Source organism: Nesoenas mayeri (assembly GCF_963082525.1).
Source record: "Nesoenas mayeri genome assembly, chromosome: 1".
Classification (NCBI taxonomy): Eukaryota; Metazoa; Chordata; class Aves; order Columbiformes; family Columbidae; genus Nesoenas; species Nesoenas mayeri.
Genome location: NC_137541.1, coordinates 142,895,358 through 142,909,091, shown reverse-complemented (window position 1 = coordinate 142,909,091; position 13,734 = coordinate 142,895,358). Strand labels below are relative to the sequence as shown.

Here is a 13,734-nt window from a genome sequence, read left to right as displayed (position 1 = left end):
GTGGATTTTTTTAGTGGTTTTTTTTTTTGGGGGGGGGGTGTTTGTTTTGTTGTTGTTGGTTTTGTGTGTGTGTATGTGGTTTGTTTTGGGGTTGGTTTGTTTTTGGTTGGTTGGAGAGTGGGGAAGAGCAACATCATTAGTTAATTGAATAGATTTAGTCTCTTTTGAGATGTTTTCCAGATACTGAGACAAAATTCTTCCTTATTCAGCTGTATCCTTTTTCTTCTGCTTCACCCTTTCCTTCCCTTCCCACTTTTCTCAATTGTTAGTAGGACCAAATTCTATGCTTAGTCGGCACGTTGTAAACATCAAGTGAAATAACTTTTAATGGAATTTCTTTTTCATTTGGAGTTATGTAACTGGTGAGAGGATCTAGCCCCTGGAAGGAGAAGCACTGCCTTATTGCTTTCAATGTGCACTGTGTCCACTGGCTCACCAGACATGTATGAAAGGGGAAAATACAAAATATTTTTAAATTGCTAAAATCAGATATGAGTGAAAAACAAACAAACCACATTTAGTTTTTTCAAAGACAGATCTTTTGCAGATAAATATTTATCATACCTGTTTATAATGTCATGCCACATGAAACTAGTGGCTTTTTTGCCTGCATGAAAGCCACATCTAGCCCAAATTAATCTTAAGCAAAATCTTGAGAATGCAAAAATACTGAGTTCCATATAGCAAACAGTTTTCTGAGTATTACAAATGTTATTTTTGCATTTTCAGTCCAGTTTTCTTGGATGAAACAGTGAAAATGTCTCTCAGATTAGTTTTCAGTTTGTATAAGTTTTGATATTCCTGGTTTTATTTGCACGAAAGTTAAGTGATTAAACAATAATCTCTCATCCTGAGTGGTGGAAAAACCTTGTAACAAACCCCAGAACATTATTGTAGGGGGAGCCTGATAATATTTTCATTTTTTTGCAATGCTAATTCTCCTTATCCAGTGGGAGTGAATGATGTCATCCTGTCTCCTCCCACTATGTAAACTAAGCTTGTGTCAAAGTGTTGCTGCCTCTTGTCACAGAGAGAACAGTTCACTTAAATGCAGCTGCAGTACTTTTGTGTGATACCTGTCAGAATCATTCCCAGTGCGAGGTTGGGTTTGTGACCATGATGTCAAGATTGGTCTTTCTCCTTTTCTGTGGATATATTGCATTAAACCTGGGAAATGCTCAGAAATTGCCAAGAGGCAAGTAGCTATGACAACTTTCTGGGTTTTTGTTTGTTTTTCTGTTGTGGGGCTCTTTGTTTTTTAATGCTTGTGTTTTACCATGGAAATTTGCTTTCAAGATGTTAGGAATGATTAAAGATAATGGAAAAGATGGAAGAAGATCAGTCAGCAGAGCAAGGTCCAGGTACAAGAAAGTAAATTTAAAGCTCTTGAATAAAACAAGCTCAGTTGTTTTTCTGGTATCTTGTAATTCTAGTGAGAAGTACCATGAAACAAAATAACTGTATTTAATTATTTCGTAATTATTTAGACAGCATTGTGTAGGTTTGTGGTTTAAGGTTTTAAAGAAAATGTGACTTAAAAGCACCTTGTGTTATTGGTGGAAAATTTCAGTTCTGTCTTGAAAGAACTTTTATACTTTCCCTTTATATCCATCCTTAACAATTCATTAACAATTGACTTTTGTAGATCAGGCTGTATGCATTTTGAGGGAGAGAAATACGATTTATTAAAATTTCAACAAGAAGGCAAAAATCCTCCAAGCCTGTGTGAATATTTTGTTAACTATTCCTTTCTCCTTGACTCTGGAAGTACAGTAGATTTGCAAAGCTGGCAGGATCTCTTTTCTTCCTTGCTAATGTGACCCTGTAACATTGGCACTTTACTAGTATTCTATTACGACAGGAAGAACAGTCATAGCATAAAGTGAAAAGAATATTTCTATATCTAGGTCATAAAACACTTTGCAGTACCTTGGCATTAAAACAGCACTTTCACAACTGTTTCTGTACTGCACGTCTTGCTCTCACTTTGTGGAAGTGCTTGCCTGAGTCCACTGTGCTTTGTAATGCATTTTACATCTGCAGTCTCCTGCAACCACTAACTTTTAGAAAGGAAGCTGTGATTTAGTTCCTTATGCAAACGTTTATTAAGAAACCAGCACTTTGAGGGCTTCCTAGGAGATTCTCTTTCATAGATGAGGAACACAAAAGTATTTTGGAGAGAAGGAGTGATTTTTAAATTTCTTTAAAGCTCATCTTTTGGAGCCAATGTCGAGTTTTCCGAATACTGCTGATAGTGAGGCAATGAGTAATTTGTGAGTAACAGATAGATATGCAGTTACTGTTCAAGTCAAGCAGACTGTAAGACCATAGTTTTATCAAAAAAAGCTATCTATAAGTAAACTAGCATAGCCAAGTTTTCATAGGGGAGGATTATGTTGATCAGAAAGCAACCTTTAATGCATTACCTTATTTGAGGGAAGGAACTTTTCTAGTGCTTGTCTTTTTAAATGGTTTCACTGGACTTTCTGCTCACTACCCCAGAATATTAGCTGTAAATTTATGTTAACTGTGAAATTCAGACAAAGCTACTGATCCACTGCAGTCAATGGGAGACTAACTCTAGGATTTTTCCTGTTTTTTCCTGTCCTAAAATAACATTGCAGAAGTGAAGTGCCGTTTGCCAAATGCACAAAGCTGCAGGTGGAAACTTTTTTTCTTTCAATGAAAAAGCTCTTTAAAGATTCTTCCATCGCAGTGCTGAAAGATCAGCCTTAATTATTCTGTATGCAGCTGTCTCTCAGGTTATTATTTACATTGGACTGCATTTAAAAAACAAGTACCTAGGTGTTATTTGGAAATGTTTGAAGGACTGTGTTTTTCTGTAATGCTGTTTTTTGACAGGGAGTACAGAATTTTTTCATAAGCAAAGAATACAATTTGATCTTAAGGTATTTTTAAGATGGTGATACGTAGTGCTAATATTCTGTTAAGAGAGCTATTCTGGCCTCCTAAGCAAGCTTAAAATCCCATTAATTCCTGTGCTCTTCAAGTCACAAACTATGTAACCGAGTCTCCAGAGTCAGTCGTGTTCTGTGGGGAGCAGTGGTATCAATTTCATAACTTGAGGGAGAACAATCTTGGCAAACTGGCTTTGGTTAGTGCTGCAGGTACTCCTGTGAACAGGTTCTCAATGTGAATCTTGCCATTCTTACCACTGCTTTGGAATTCTAGCGCTCAAGTCTTCTCTTCAGGAGGCCTTGATCCTTTGTCTCATGGACCGGGATTTCCTTTCAGTGATGCAAGGTGGAAAGAACATCTTGCCTCCTGCAGCTGCAAAGGAACAGAGACAGTACCCGCTTTGGCTGTCAGTGGCTTCCAGAGCTATTTGAGAAATTGTGTGAAAATATACTGTCCAGGGGGCTGAAACACATATAACTCAGTTTTCTCATACTTATGTACACTTTCACCTAAACAACTGTGTGTTTGACTAGAATGACAAAGTTATTGCTGTTCTCAAAAGAGTGTTCTTTATTGACAAATTATTTCTTTAATTATATTTACTTCAAAAATTAAGGCACTGGTAGAGGAATAATTTGGAAATGATACCACCATGACTCAAGCAGTCAAAGTCAGGGAAATGTCAGTTAAATTTTCCAGTGGAAACTTTGCACTACTTCTGTGTATCCTGCATTTTAATAGCCTGTAGAGAAAATAGGCCTCTACTGATATCTGGACCTAGTGTAGGGCCCTAAGTGAAGGTGAACACCCTTTTCCTTGCAGTTCTTTGTCCCCTTTACTGTAGTAAATGACAAGTGATGAGGCAGTTACAGGCTGTATCTTAATTCAGACTCTTTTTACATTAAGATCTCACAGACATAAGTAAAGGCAATGTAATTGGAAAGGGAAGGTTGGTGAGTATTGTGTTTTACTTTGGAGGCAATGCCTTTTTTACAGTTGTGTTTGTGTTTAATGAGTTTCTGTTCGAGGGATCAGCTAAGAAAATTCTGTAGTCAGTGTCTGTGGAGACTATCTAAGGGGTGGGAAGTGATGGTAGGATTAGGGATGGTCTTTTGTCAGGTATTTTAGCCACTGTTCCTTCAACTCTCTCCAGCTTCTAAAGGTGTCTTTTTCATAAGAAAGAAGAGAGACTTGTACATTTTCCACCCACTTTTTGTCTCTTCTCTCATGCCACTATGCCAGTGCCATCCAACACATAATTCTTCAGTTCAACACAGTTGTACATGAAACATTTTAATGATGGGTGGAAACAGTTGCAATGCCTAGGTGTCAGAGTTATAACTTGTCGTGCTTTCTCTAATTTGTATGGTTCTGCCAAACAGAAACATTCCATGCTTGAAGAATGCAGCATTGTCTCTCTAGACAGGAATTGAGTACAGACAAAAACTCTTGTCTTTATAGAAGGAGTTGGTAAGCAGATCATCTGAGAGTGAGATGAAAAAGCAGAGCCACAGAACCAAGAATAAACAAGTTACAGGACATAATCCACAAGATGTACCGCCTTGTAAACTGTGTTTCACTGGCATCTTCCCAGCTGGACCTGATACAAATTTGTTGAAGGCAACAGTTGTGGAACAAGTTCTTAGTGTTTGGTAAAATAGCATTTCATGGTTTTGTTTTTGCCAGTTGACTTTCCAGTTACAACACAGGTGTGCATAGAAATGCACTTTTTCACTATAATCTCTGTTTCTGATAGCTTTTGTGTTAGCTTCGTGTTCTGTTTTTCTTTGTTGGAGCAGAAAAGAGTTTGGGGTTGATCCCTTCTTATACACTTAGAGTTTTATGAAGTTTTTAAAAAGAAGAGTCTGAATGTGTGGGATTTTGTTCTTCCCCATTCCTTGCCTCCCCCCCCAGACCCCCACCCCACCCTCCGCCATGTTCTGACCTCTGAGGTTTTCCTACTATTTGAATTAGTCATCAGGTAGATAGGAATTCAGGCTCGTACTTGTTCTGCTCTCCAGGATTCAGGCTTGTCCTGTTCTGCTTTCCAGGAAGCACTCAGGAGACCTTAATTCACCTTCCTCTTGGTTGCTGCCTTCTTCAGGAAAAAGACTACAGACTTGACATTCCTTCTGGGACCATGTGAAAGAGCCTGATTTACAGACTCTTGTAGGGAAAAACAGATACAAATCTTTGTTGTTTCTATGGTTGTCAACCGTGGGGATAAGTAGGAAAAACACTAGTTTTACTCCAAGGGTTTGTTTTTTTTTTTTCCTTTGGTAAGTAAACAGGAGTGTTAGAAAATATTGTAGATAACTACTAGCTAAGATTTGTATTTATGGTAATTATAACTGACATCCCTTTGAGAGTCAATGCTGTATTTACAGTACACTTCCAAACTTACCATTGACATTTGTGAAAGGAACAGGCTAATTTTATTCATAGCTAAATTTGCTAGCTCTGCTATGTTACATAATATTTCTTCCTAATGAGAGGTTAAACTCGGCATGTGTTTTCACTTACTAGTGTCAAGCAGTTAAAATAATGTTAATAATGTTCAGTTATTTCAGTGTATCACTGTCACTATAGTGCAAGAGCCAAACCTTAATCTTTAAACTTTCGTGCTGCACACATACCCACCCCCACCCTCCAAGAGCACCCTTTTGGTAGCTGTAGGATAGCAGGACAGAGATTGTAAGACAGGGGAAAGTCTGAAAGTTGGAGGTTTTTGAACATGTGATGAAGCTGGCGTATCAAATTATCACAAAAGGAGTGAAATAACATGTGGTTTATATGTTGCTTTCTTCATAGTTTACAGAACAGCTTTCTGGGAACTGTTTTTCAAAATACACATTGCGTTAATCTTTGAAAAACATATTCTAATGAAGGAGGCCCAGTTTGGACTAAATTATTGAACTTCATTTTTTTAGTGTCTGGAAAGAGAAGTGCAAAATTAATTTGATTTGTGCGAAATTCTTCTCTTGTGTTTAATGGTACATAAATGACAAAAAGTCCTATAAGAAACTTCAAAGTGATCATTAATTTGATATAATTGAGTGGCTAGGGTTTTCAGTCAGTAGATACGTCATGGCAAATTTGTCTCGTTCTTTGCTGAAAATGAAAACAACCCATAAGAATGTTGCCATTATAGCTGCTCATTTAAGCAAAGTTATCTTATCATGCAGACAGTTGTGTCCTAGTATCACACAAAAACATATCAAAATCTGGTATTGAACGTCAGGCTTCATAGTTCAAAGATAATCTGTAATACCAGAATTCCATTTTTTTGCTGGCAGAGGCGGTGGTGTGACAGTGTGATGATACATATGGGTGGATTCTGCCAGGATTAAATTCCATAGCATATGAACGCCTCTAAAATGATCTCACTGCTGGATAATCTGTATAACCTTCCACCTCTTCATTTTCATTTTAATGTTCCCAAGTATCTATTTCTGAATACTATTTTTCAGTCCTCCTCCAAATAATCTTTTGTATCTAACCATTCCAGCAGGACAAGCTACATAACTCATTTGAGGGGAGAGCTATAGGCTAAATCCTGTGGCTGCTTTTTGGCCAGACCTACTGTATATGGATAGTATAGTCTGTGTATCTATTAACTGGTGGTACTGTGAAAGGTCAATGATTCTGAAAATTCTCTGGAGTGTTTGGAATTACCAGCTGTGTACTACACATTGCATGTGCAAAGAGAAAGCTCTATCTGCTCCAGGGAGAAAAAACAGCCAGCAGTGACCTGCCATAGTCAAAACTGTTCATACAGCTCCTGGTGGATTTCTTTTCCTTGCAGAAATCAAGTGCAGACTTGAAATTGTTGGTAAGCAGGATAAATTTGTCACTGTGGAGTGTTCTTGACTGCCGTCTTTTGCAGGACGTGGTCAGAGTCTCACTGGCATGGATTGTGCAGCAATGTTATAATAAATCTTAGATGTGAAGAGAGGCAGGTATTAGTGTTCTGGAAAGGCAGTGGCCTAAAGTAGGTGTCATTAACAAAACAGCCCAGTCTGTAGTTTGCTCCCAAGTGGAAGAGGGAAGCCAGTGGAAGAGGAAGCGGGCCAGATGCCATCCAAGATTGCCTAACAGACCTTATTTCAAATACCTTTATTTAGAACTTGGGCTTTCTACAATACAGACAAACATGTATGTAATGTTTGCTTTATGAAATATATATCTGTGTTATTTTGCTGTGAGGATAGTGTTCATGAAGGTAACTACTGACACCATCATAAAGCAAACCTTTGTGTGCTCAGGGCCTGGGACAACTTACCAAGCACAGCTGCCCATCAAAACATACCAGTCATATGGCTTTATACTCTGTCTAAATCAACCCTAAGCCTCCGTACATGAGCAAACCACTGTGTGTCATGTCGAGGTGAAGAAAAAATGGATCAGGCTTTGAATGACCAAGTGAATTTCCACTGTTGATGAAGTTTTTATGGTCACCAGAATTAAATGGTTTTGCACTCTTCGCTTAACCAGTTATGTCATCAGAACATGCAGATATCCAGGCGAGGTTAAGTAAGGATGGTCACATTAAGAATACCAACCCAGAGTCTTCACCACTTCAGAGCTGCTGAATAAAATGCTGGTAAAGAGTTGAGGCACTATCTGCTGGAAATACTAGATCTAAAGACAGGGAAATAACAAATGCTTTTTTGTTAGAATAAAGCTCGTCTTCTCCCAGTCTGGATAGGAGTTGTTGCTGAGATCCATCACTCTCTAAAGATTAAATATTAATTATAGTGTTTTCTGAAAGAAAAATAAATGAGGCAAGTGAAACCGCAGTGTTTTCTTGGGCTAACTGTAGTAGTGATTTTTATGCAAATCCTATTTATCTTGAACAAATGTGTCAAGTCAGCAAGGCTCCATGTGACTAAATCCACTTCAAAAAACCCAAAGTACCTAAACCTCTGTGGGTGATGTGATTTTTTTAAAAATTATTATTATTTTTTTGTATATGTGTGTGGTGTGCTAACAGTAGAGTGTTACTGTCTGTACTTAATAAGGGATTGTAATTCAGTGCTATCATTAAAGACAGAGAGTCAATTGCATGATGGATTCTCAAAGTGTGAGGGAATTTCTTTTCTAGGGTTATTTCTGCATTTTCTTATAGTTTTAAGTTTTTGCATTATTCTTGAAATCTGCTCAGGAAAAGCACGACACAATAAAGCAGTGAGGTTTTAATATTATTTCATATCGCCAGCAGTTGTGACATTAGTTTATGAATCTATAAATGGCCACAGAGTGCTCGATATGAGTTTACATAATTAATACTATGGGAACCTGGCCAATTTTAGAGGACTGGCAGTGAATGTGAGGATAACAAAATTTTTGAATTTGCATAGGGAAAAATCTTTTCTCCTTTTGTCAACTGCTTGCCTCTGCTTTATATTAATTATCCACTCTATTTTTTCTTTCTATGATGTAAAAGTCTGGAATCATTTTAGAACACGTAAAATTGTGGTTGGTTCAAGAATACAAATATATAAACTTGGAATGTCCCAGAAGGTTTTTTTTTTTCTGCTTTGAAGTGAAAGCATTTTCTGGCAGTTTTGATTTCCTCATTACCATAATTCAAGCCTATACATGAACATGAAAAATGCAAGACTTCAGACCTTATCAATTATCACTTTTCTTTTTAAATCTCGGTATGTCTGTACAACATGCACAAGCATATGCTGAAAATAAAGGAATGGGTGCAATAATCCAAAAGTTAGTCAGAAATTCAGCTTTGGGATACAAATAATAGGAAGATAAATGTATTGTCTGACCTGGAAATTTTGGCAGAGTTCCATTATCTCTGGCTCACACAAACACTGAAGTGGTTGGATTAAATGCCAGAGCACAGTTTTTATTTATAGCATGGTGTATGCTAAAGCACAGCTTGTTACACAGTTAGGGAAATGGCTGCAGTCAGGTTTGAGAACTGTGAATTCTCTTAGTTTGATGAAGAGCTGTCTCAGGTAAAAGTGAGGGGGTTGCATGTTCATCTTAAATCAACACATCTCCTTTCTTCATCATAAGGCTTATTAACAGCTGTTTACTCTTGTGAACACGACTGTGAAATTGTTCCACATTAACAACCCATTATTTGCTTCCTTACTGATGAGAACCAGCTTTTAGCTGTGCTATGACAAACATAAATATTGCAGGTCTTCAGCCTTTCTTCTTGCTTTTTATTTTAATTATGAGGAAGGCAAAATCTGGTAATCCTAATAAAATGTCTCCTTGCTTATGTTGACTATTCAGTGCTCCTTAGTAGGTAATAAATCTGCTGTGACTGAATTGGTGATGGTGTAGTAGCTAATTTATGTTGTCTTTTTATCAAGTCTCTGTACAAACATCATAAATAAGATTTTTTTTTTTTTTAACAGAATTCAAATACTGATTATGCAGACTTGTTTTGAATTTTGGACAGATTTCATGATTTTTTTCTCCAATGGAGGATTTTTACTTAGGCTAAACTTGCAAACAAGTAAGCAAGCAATGAGGATGATTTTACACAGACTCTAGTACACAGAGGCATGTGTACACACACAAAATCATTGTGGGATCTAGTTCATTTTTGGTAAATGGTTTGTGTCAAAAATTATTTGTTTTAATTTCCCAGGTTTTTACCAGTCCCCCTCTACACTCCCAGATTTAGTATCATGGTCAAATAGTAGCTGATAAAAGCATTATTATGTCATTAACATGCAGAAATGGATTCTTAGAAAGCAGAGTTTCTCAATAGGGTAACCAATGTTTGTTGTGTTCCCATTCCACTAAGAAATGCTTACAGAAAAGAGCAGTGAGCATCATATGTTATGAGTATATTTATTTGAAGGGAATATAAGGTTGTTCATAGTATTAATGTGAAGAAAAATTACAAATGCTTCACCACACAAAGGAAATGGATGCTCCTACTTATGCCAAATTTCAATGAAGAAAACTCAGGCCAGTAGTGGGGGTCAGTACTGGGGCCAATATTATTCAATATATTCATTAACAATTTAGATGAGGGAATAGAGTGTACTATCAGCAAGTTTGCTGATGACACTAAACTGGGAGGAGTGGCTGACACGCCAGAAGGCTGTGCTGCCATCCAGCGGGACCTGGACAGGCGGAGAGCTGGACGGGGAAAAATTTAATGAAATATAACAAGGGCAAGTGTAGAGTCCTGCATCTGGGCAGGAACAACCCCAGGTTCCAGTATAAGTTGATGAACGACCTGTAGAGAGCAGTGTAGGGGAAAGGGACCTGGGGGTCCTGGTGGACAACAGGATGACCATGAGCCAGCACTGTGCCTTTGTGGCCAAGAAGATCAATGGCATCCCGGGGTGTATTACAAGGGGAGTGGTTAGTAGATTGAGAGAGGTCCTCCTTCCCCTCTACTACAACCTGGTGAGACCGCATCTGGAATATTATGTCCAGTTCTGGGCCCCTCAGTTCAAGAAGGACAGGGAACTGCTGGAGAGGCTCCAGTGTAGGGCAACAAAGATGATGAAGGGAGTGGAGCATCTCCCTTATGAGGAAAGGCTGAGGGAGCTGGGTCTCTTTAGTTTGGAGAAGAGGAGACTGAGGGGTGACCTTATTAATGTTTATAAATATATAAAGGATGAATGCCACGATGATGTAGCCAGGCTCTTCTCAGTGGCATCCAGTGATAGAACAAGGGGTAATGGGTTCAAGCTGGAACACAAGAGGTTCCACTTAAATTTGAGAAGAAACTTCTTCTCAGTGAGGGTGACAGAGCACTGGAACAGGCTGCCCAGGGTGGTTGTGGAGTCTCCTTCTCTGGAGACATTCAAAACCCGCCTGGACATGTTCCTGTGTGACCTCACCTAGGCGTTCCTGCTTCAGCAGGGGGATTGGACTAGATGATCTTTTGAGGTCCCTTCCAGTCCCAAACATACTGTGATACTGTGATTATGGATATTTTTTCCCATAATCTGGCTTTTCTAGGGCGGGAAGTTTTGTGTGTTTTTTTTTGTGTGTGTGTGTGTGGTTTTTTTTTCGTTTGTTTGGGTTTTTTGTTTTGTTTTTGCTTTTTGTTGGTTGGTTTGGTGGGGTTTTGTTTTTTGTTTGTTTTGTTGTTGAATGTTTGTTTTGTCGCTGATTGTTTGTTTTGTCGCTGTTGTTTGTTGGGTTTTTTGGGTGGTTATTTTGTTGGGTTTTTTTTCTCCATTAATTTGCTTCTGTAGTGCTAAAACATTTATCCGTTGTCAAACAAAACTGGCATGGGACAGACCATCTCATTTGAAAACTCTTTAGTTGTGAAGCAATATTTATGTACTTAATACACTCTTAAGTCAGAGAACATTCCTTAGGAATGAATGTAACCTACTACACACTGGGTTACAAGATCAGTGCTGAGAGAGATATAACTTTCTACATACCACACATTCTCCATGAACAATTGGATACATGCTTGAATGAAGTACAAGTAAAAAAGCAAAGTCAGTTATACACAGATTGCCTAGCTAATGGGTCTGTGTGTAGGTGTACATGCCCTTATCCTGCCCCAAAATTAGCATAAGCCTTCCTTTTGCATAGCTGGTAGTGGTTTTTTAATTGAAAATTTTCTTTCAATAAAACAGTGGATGGAGAATTAAAAAAAAAAAAAAGAAAAGAAAAAAAAGAAAAAAACGCGTAAATATAGATGTAGAAAGATGGATTAGAAATAGACATTATTCCCTGCTGTTTTCTTTCATCTCTGTAGATAAAAGGCAATGTGGTGAAAATGGAGCAGGTGATGTAATGGATACAGAATCTGGAAATAGAATCAAACAACGTAAACTCTCTATTGTCTGCCATATCCTGGGTACAAAGGGAAATGGGTGGGAGAACAGATGAAACACTTTGGAAGTAGCAAAAATAAGAATTTATGACTTACCTTAGAACTCCCTTACTCATACACATAGCTTTTATTTTGCACATATACTCAGTATAAATATATTTGTTTTCCATTTTTTTCTCTAATCCATTTATTTAGAACAATTTACTTCATACTTATTTTTCTTAAGATGGGTTAACAATGCCTCTGCCTCACAACATGTTCATAGTGCTGAGGAAAAAAAAAAGATTTCTGCCCCATTTTGAAACTCAATATTAGTTTAAAAAATCATCAAGTATTTATCTTATTAGTGGTTTCTATTTTCACACCCTTTGATTAAAGACTTACTGGAAGTCTGATGCTTCTTTCTTCAGATATTTACTTGAACTTTGGAAGCTTTCCTTTGATCTCTGAAAGCTCAGAATGTGGAACAAAATAGAAGAAGATTAAAAGGGTCACCTGTGATTTTTCTTAATCTGTTACTTTTTTTATTTTTTTTCTTAAACAAGCCAGGTGATCATTCTTGAGATCTATCTCATCCTAATGGTGCAAGATGAGATAAATTTTCCAACTGGAAAAACTATATGCAGTTGGAATCAAGCCCTACAGGACTCGGCTGTATCCAGCTAGTGTCATAGATACATGTGAGAATGTTCAGTTTGGAGACCAAGAACATAAGTGAAACCACTTTATTTTCACTGCTCTGTCGGAAACACTGAACAACTCTTTTTTTTTTTTTTTTGTTTGTGTCTATAGCTTCTATAGCTTTCTAAACTGAAAGGGAATAACCAGTTAAAAGTTTTGATGATAGACTTGAATGTGTTGACTGCAGTTCTCAAAGCATAACAGCATTTCATATTTGATTGCTTGTTTTGTTCAGTCATGAAGTTTACTTATTCTTTCTGAGATTAGCATGTGATATACAGCAACACTTAAGAGTTCTTGTATATGCTTCAGATATTTAATTACTTTATCAGCTGTCTGCCTCTGAAAACTGGGGAACTTATTCCAAAGTTAAAACAGAATATTTCGAGCACCTTTGCCAAGTGCACATCCAAAGCTATTAATCTTTGCACAATTTGAAGTCCTGTATGTCTTGGAAGTTAGAAGAAGATTTTGAGCAGAGAACTCAGGTACTTTGTGTGATCATATGATGGTTGCACACATCCCTACTTGTGCAATCTCAATATAATTGGCAGATTGTACTTTTCAGTTTCTAGATGTTTCTGCTAGAAATAGATTATTGCATTACCTTCTGAGGAGATACTGTTCAATGATATCTTATTTTAGATACCTTTTATTTGATCTTTTGAGAACCTATGAACTAAACCAGAGCATGGACTGTCATTCTCAAGAGATGGGCATGGATGTGTTTACCTAAATATTAAATCTTAAAAGGGGAACAAACCATTCAAACTCATTGATACATCAGGAGTGCAGCAGTGTCTGTCTCACTAATTGCACTGTCATTCCGTAAAGATGATTTAGGAAGGTAGCTTGATGGGTACCTGTTTCTGAATGGGTGTCTTCCTTCAATTTGAAAGCTCATCATTATGTACAACTCACCTTGTTTTATTTGCCCAACCCGAGTTCTTTCCCAAGCGTACACAAATCACAAACCGTTCTTCATCACTGAAATGAGTTCAGGAATTAATGTGGAGATTTCTCAAGAACCAGGAAGACTGTCAATGGGGACTCTGGACTTTTAACCACTGACTGCTGTTCTTTGAGACCAGTTTTCCATCTGCTTGTAATCTACCCTTCCAGTCTGCATTTCTATGGTTTGGCGGACACATTCAGGCCTTGGTAAATTTGTGGTGGCTGTTCTGAATCACCACTTTGTTTGTCATGTGCATGTGTGTGACCATCTGTTCCTGGTGACCAAGGTTAGGCTGCACAGCTTGCTTGCGGTTTCCTGGATGCTTTTTCTTGCCCTTAATCAACCAATTGCACTGAGATATTTTTCGTTCTCACATGACAAACTA

The 13,734-nt window shown here is 37.7% G+C and overlaps 1 protein-coding gene across 1 annotated transcript in view; it reads left to right on the top strand.

The window, feature by feature from the left end:
- Window positions 1–1,116: 1,116 nt before the first annotated feature.
- The window catches only part of ABI3BP (ABI family member 3 binding protein), a gene marked incomplete at both ends in the record, with an annotated part of 163,670 nt that continues 151,052 nt past the window's right edge, over window positions 1,117–13,734 (top strand). Inside the window, one exon of the mRNA XM_080351588.1 lies at window positions 1,117–1,195. Coding sequence (XP_080207714.1) covers window positions 1,117–1,195 — 79 coding nt within the window. The remainder of the gene's footprint in view (window positions 1,196–13,734) is intronic.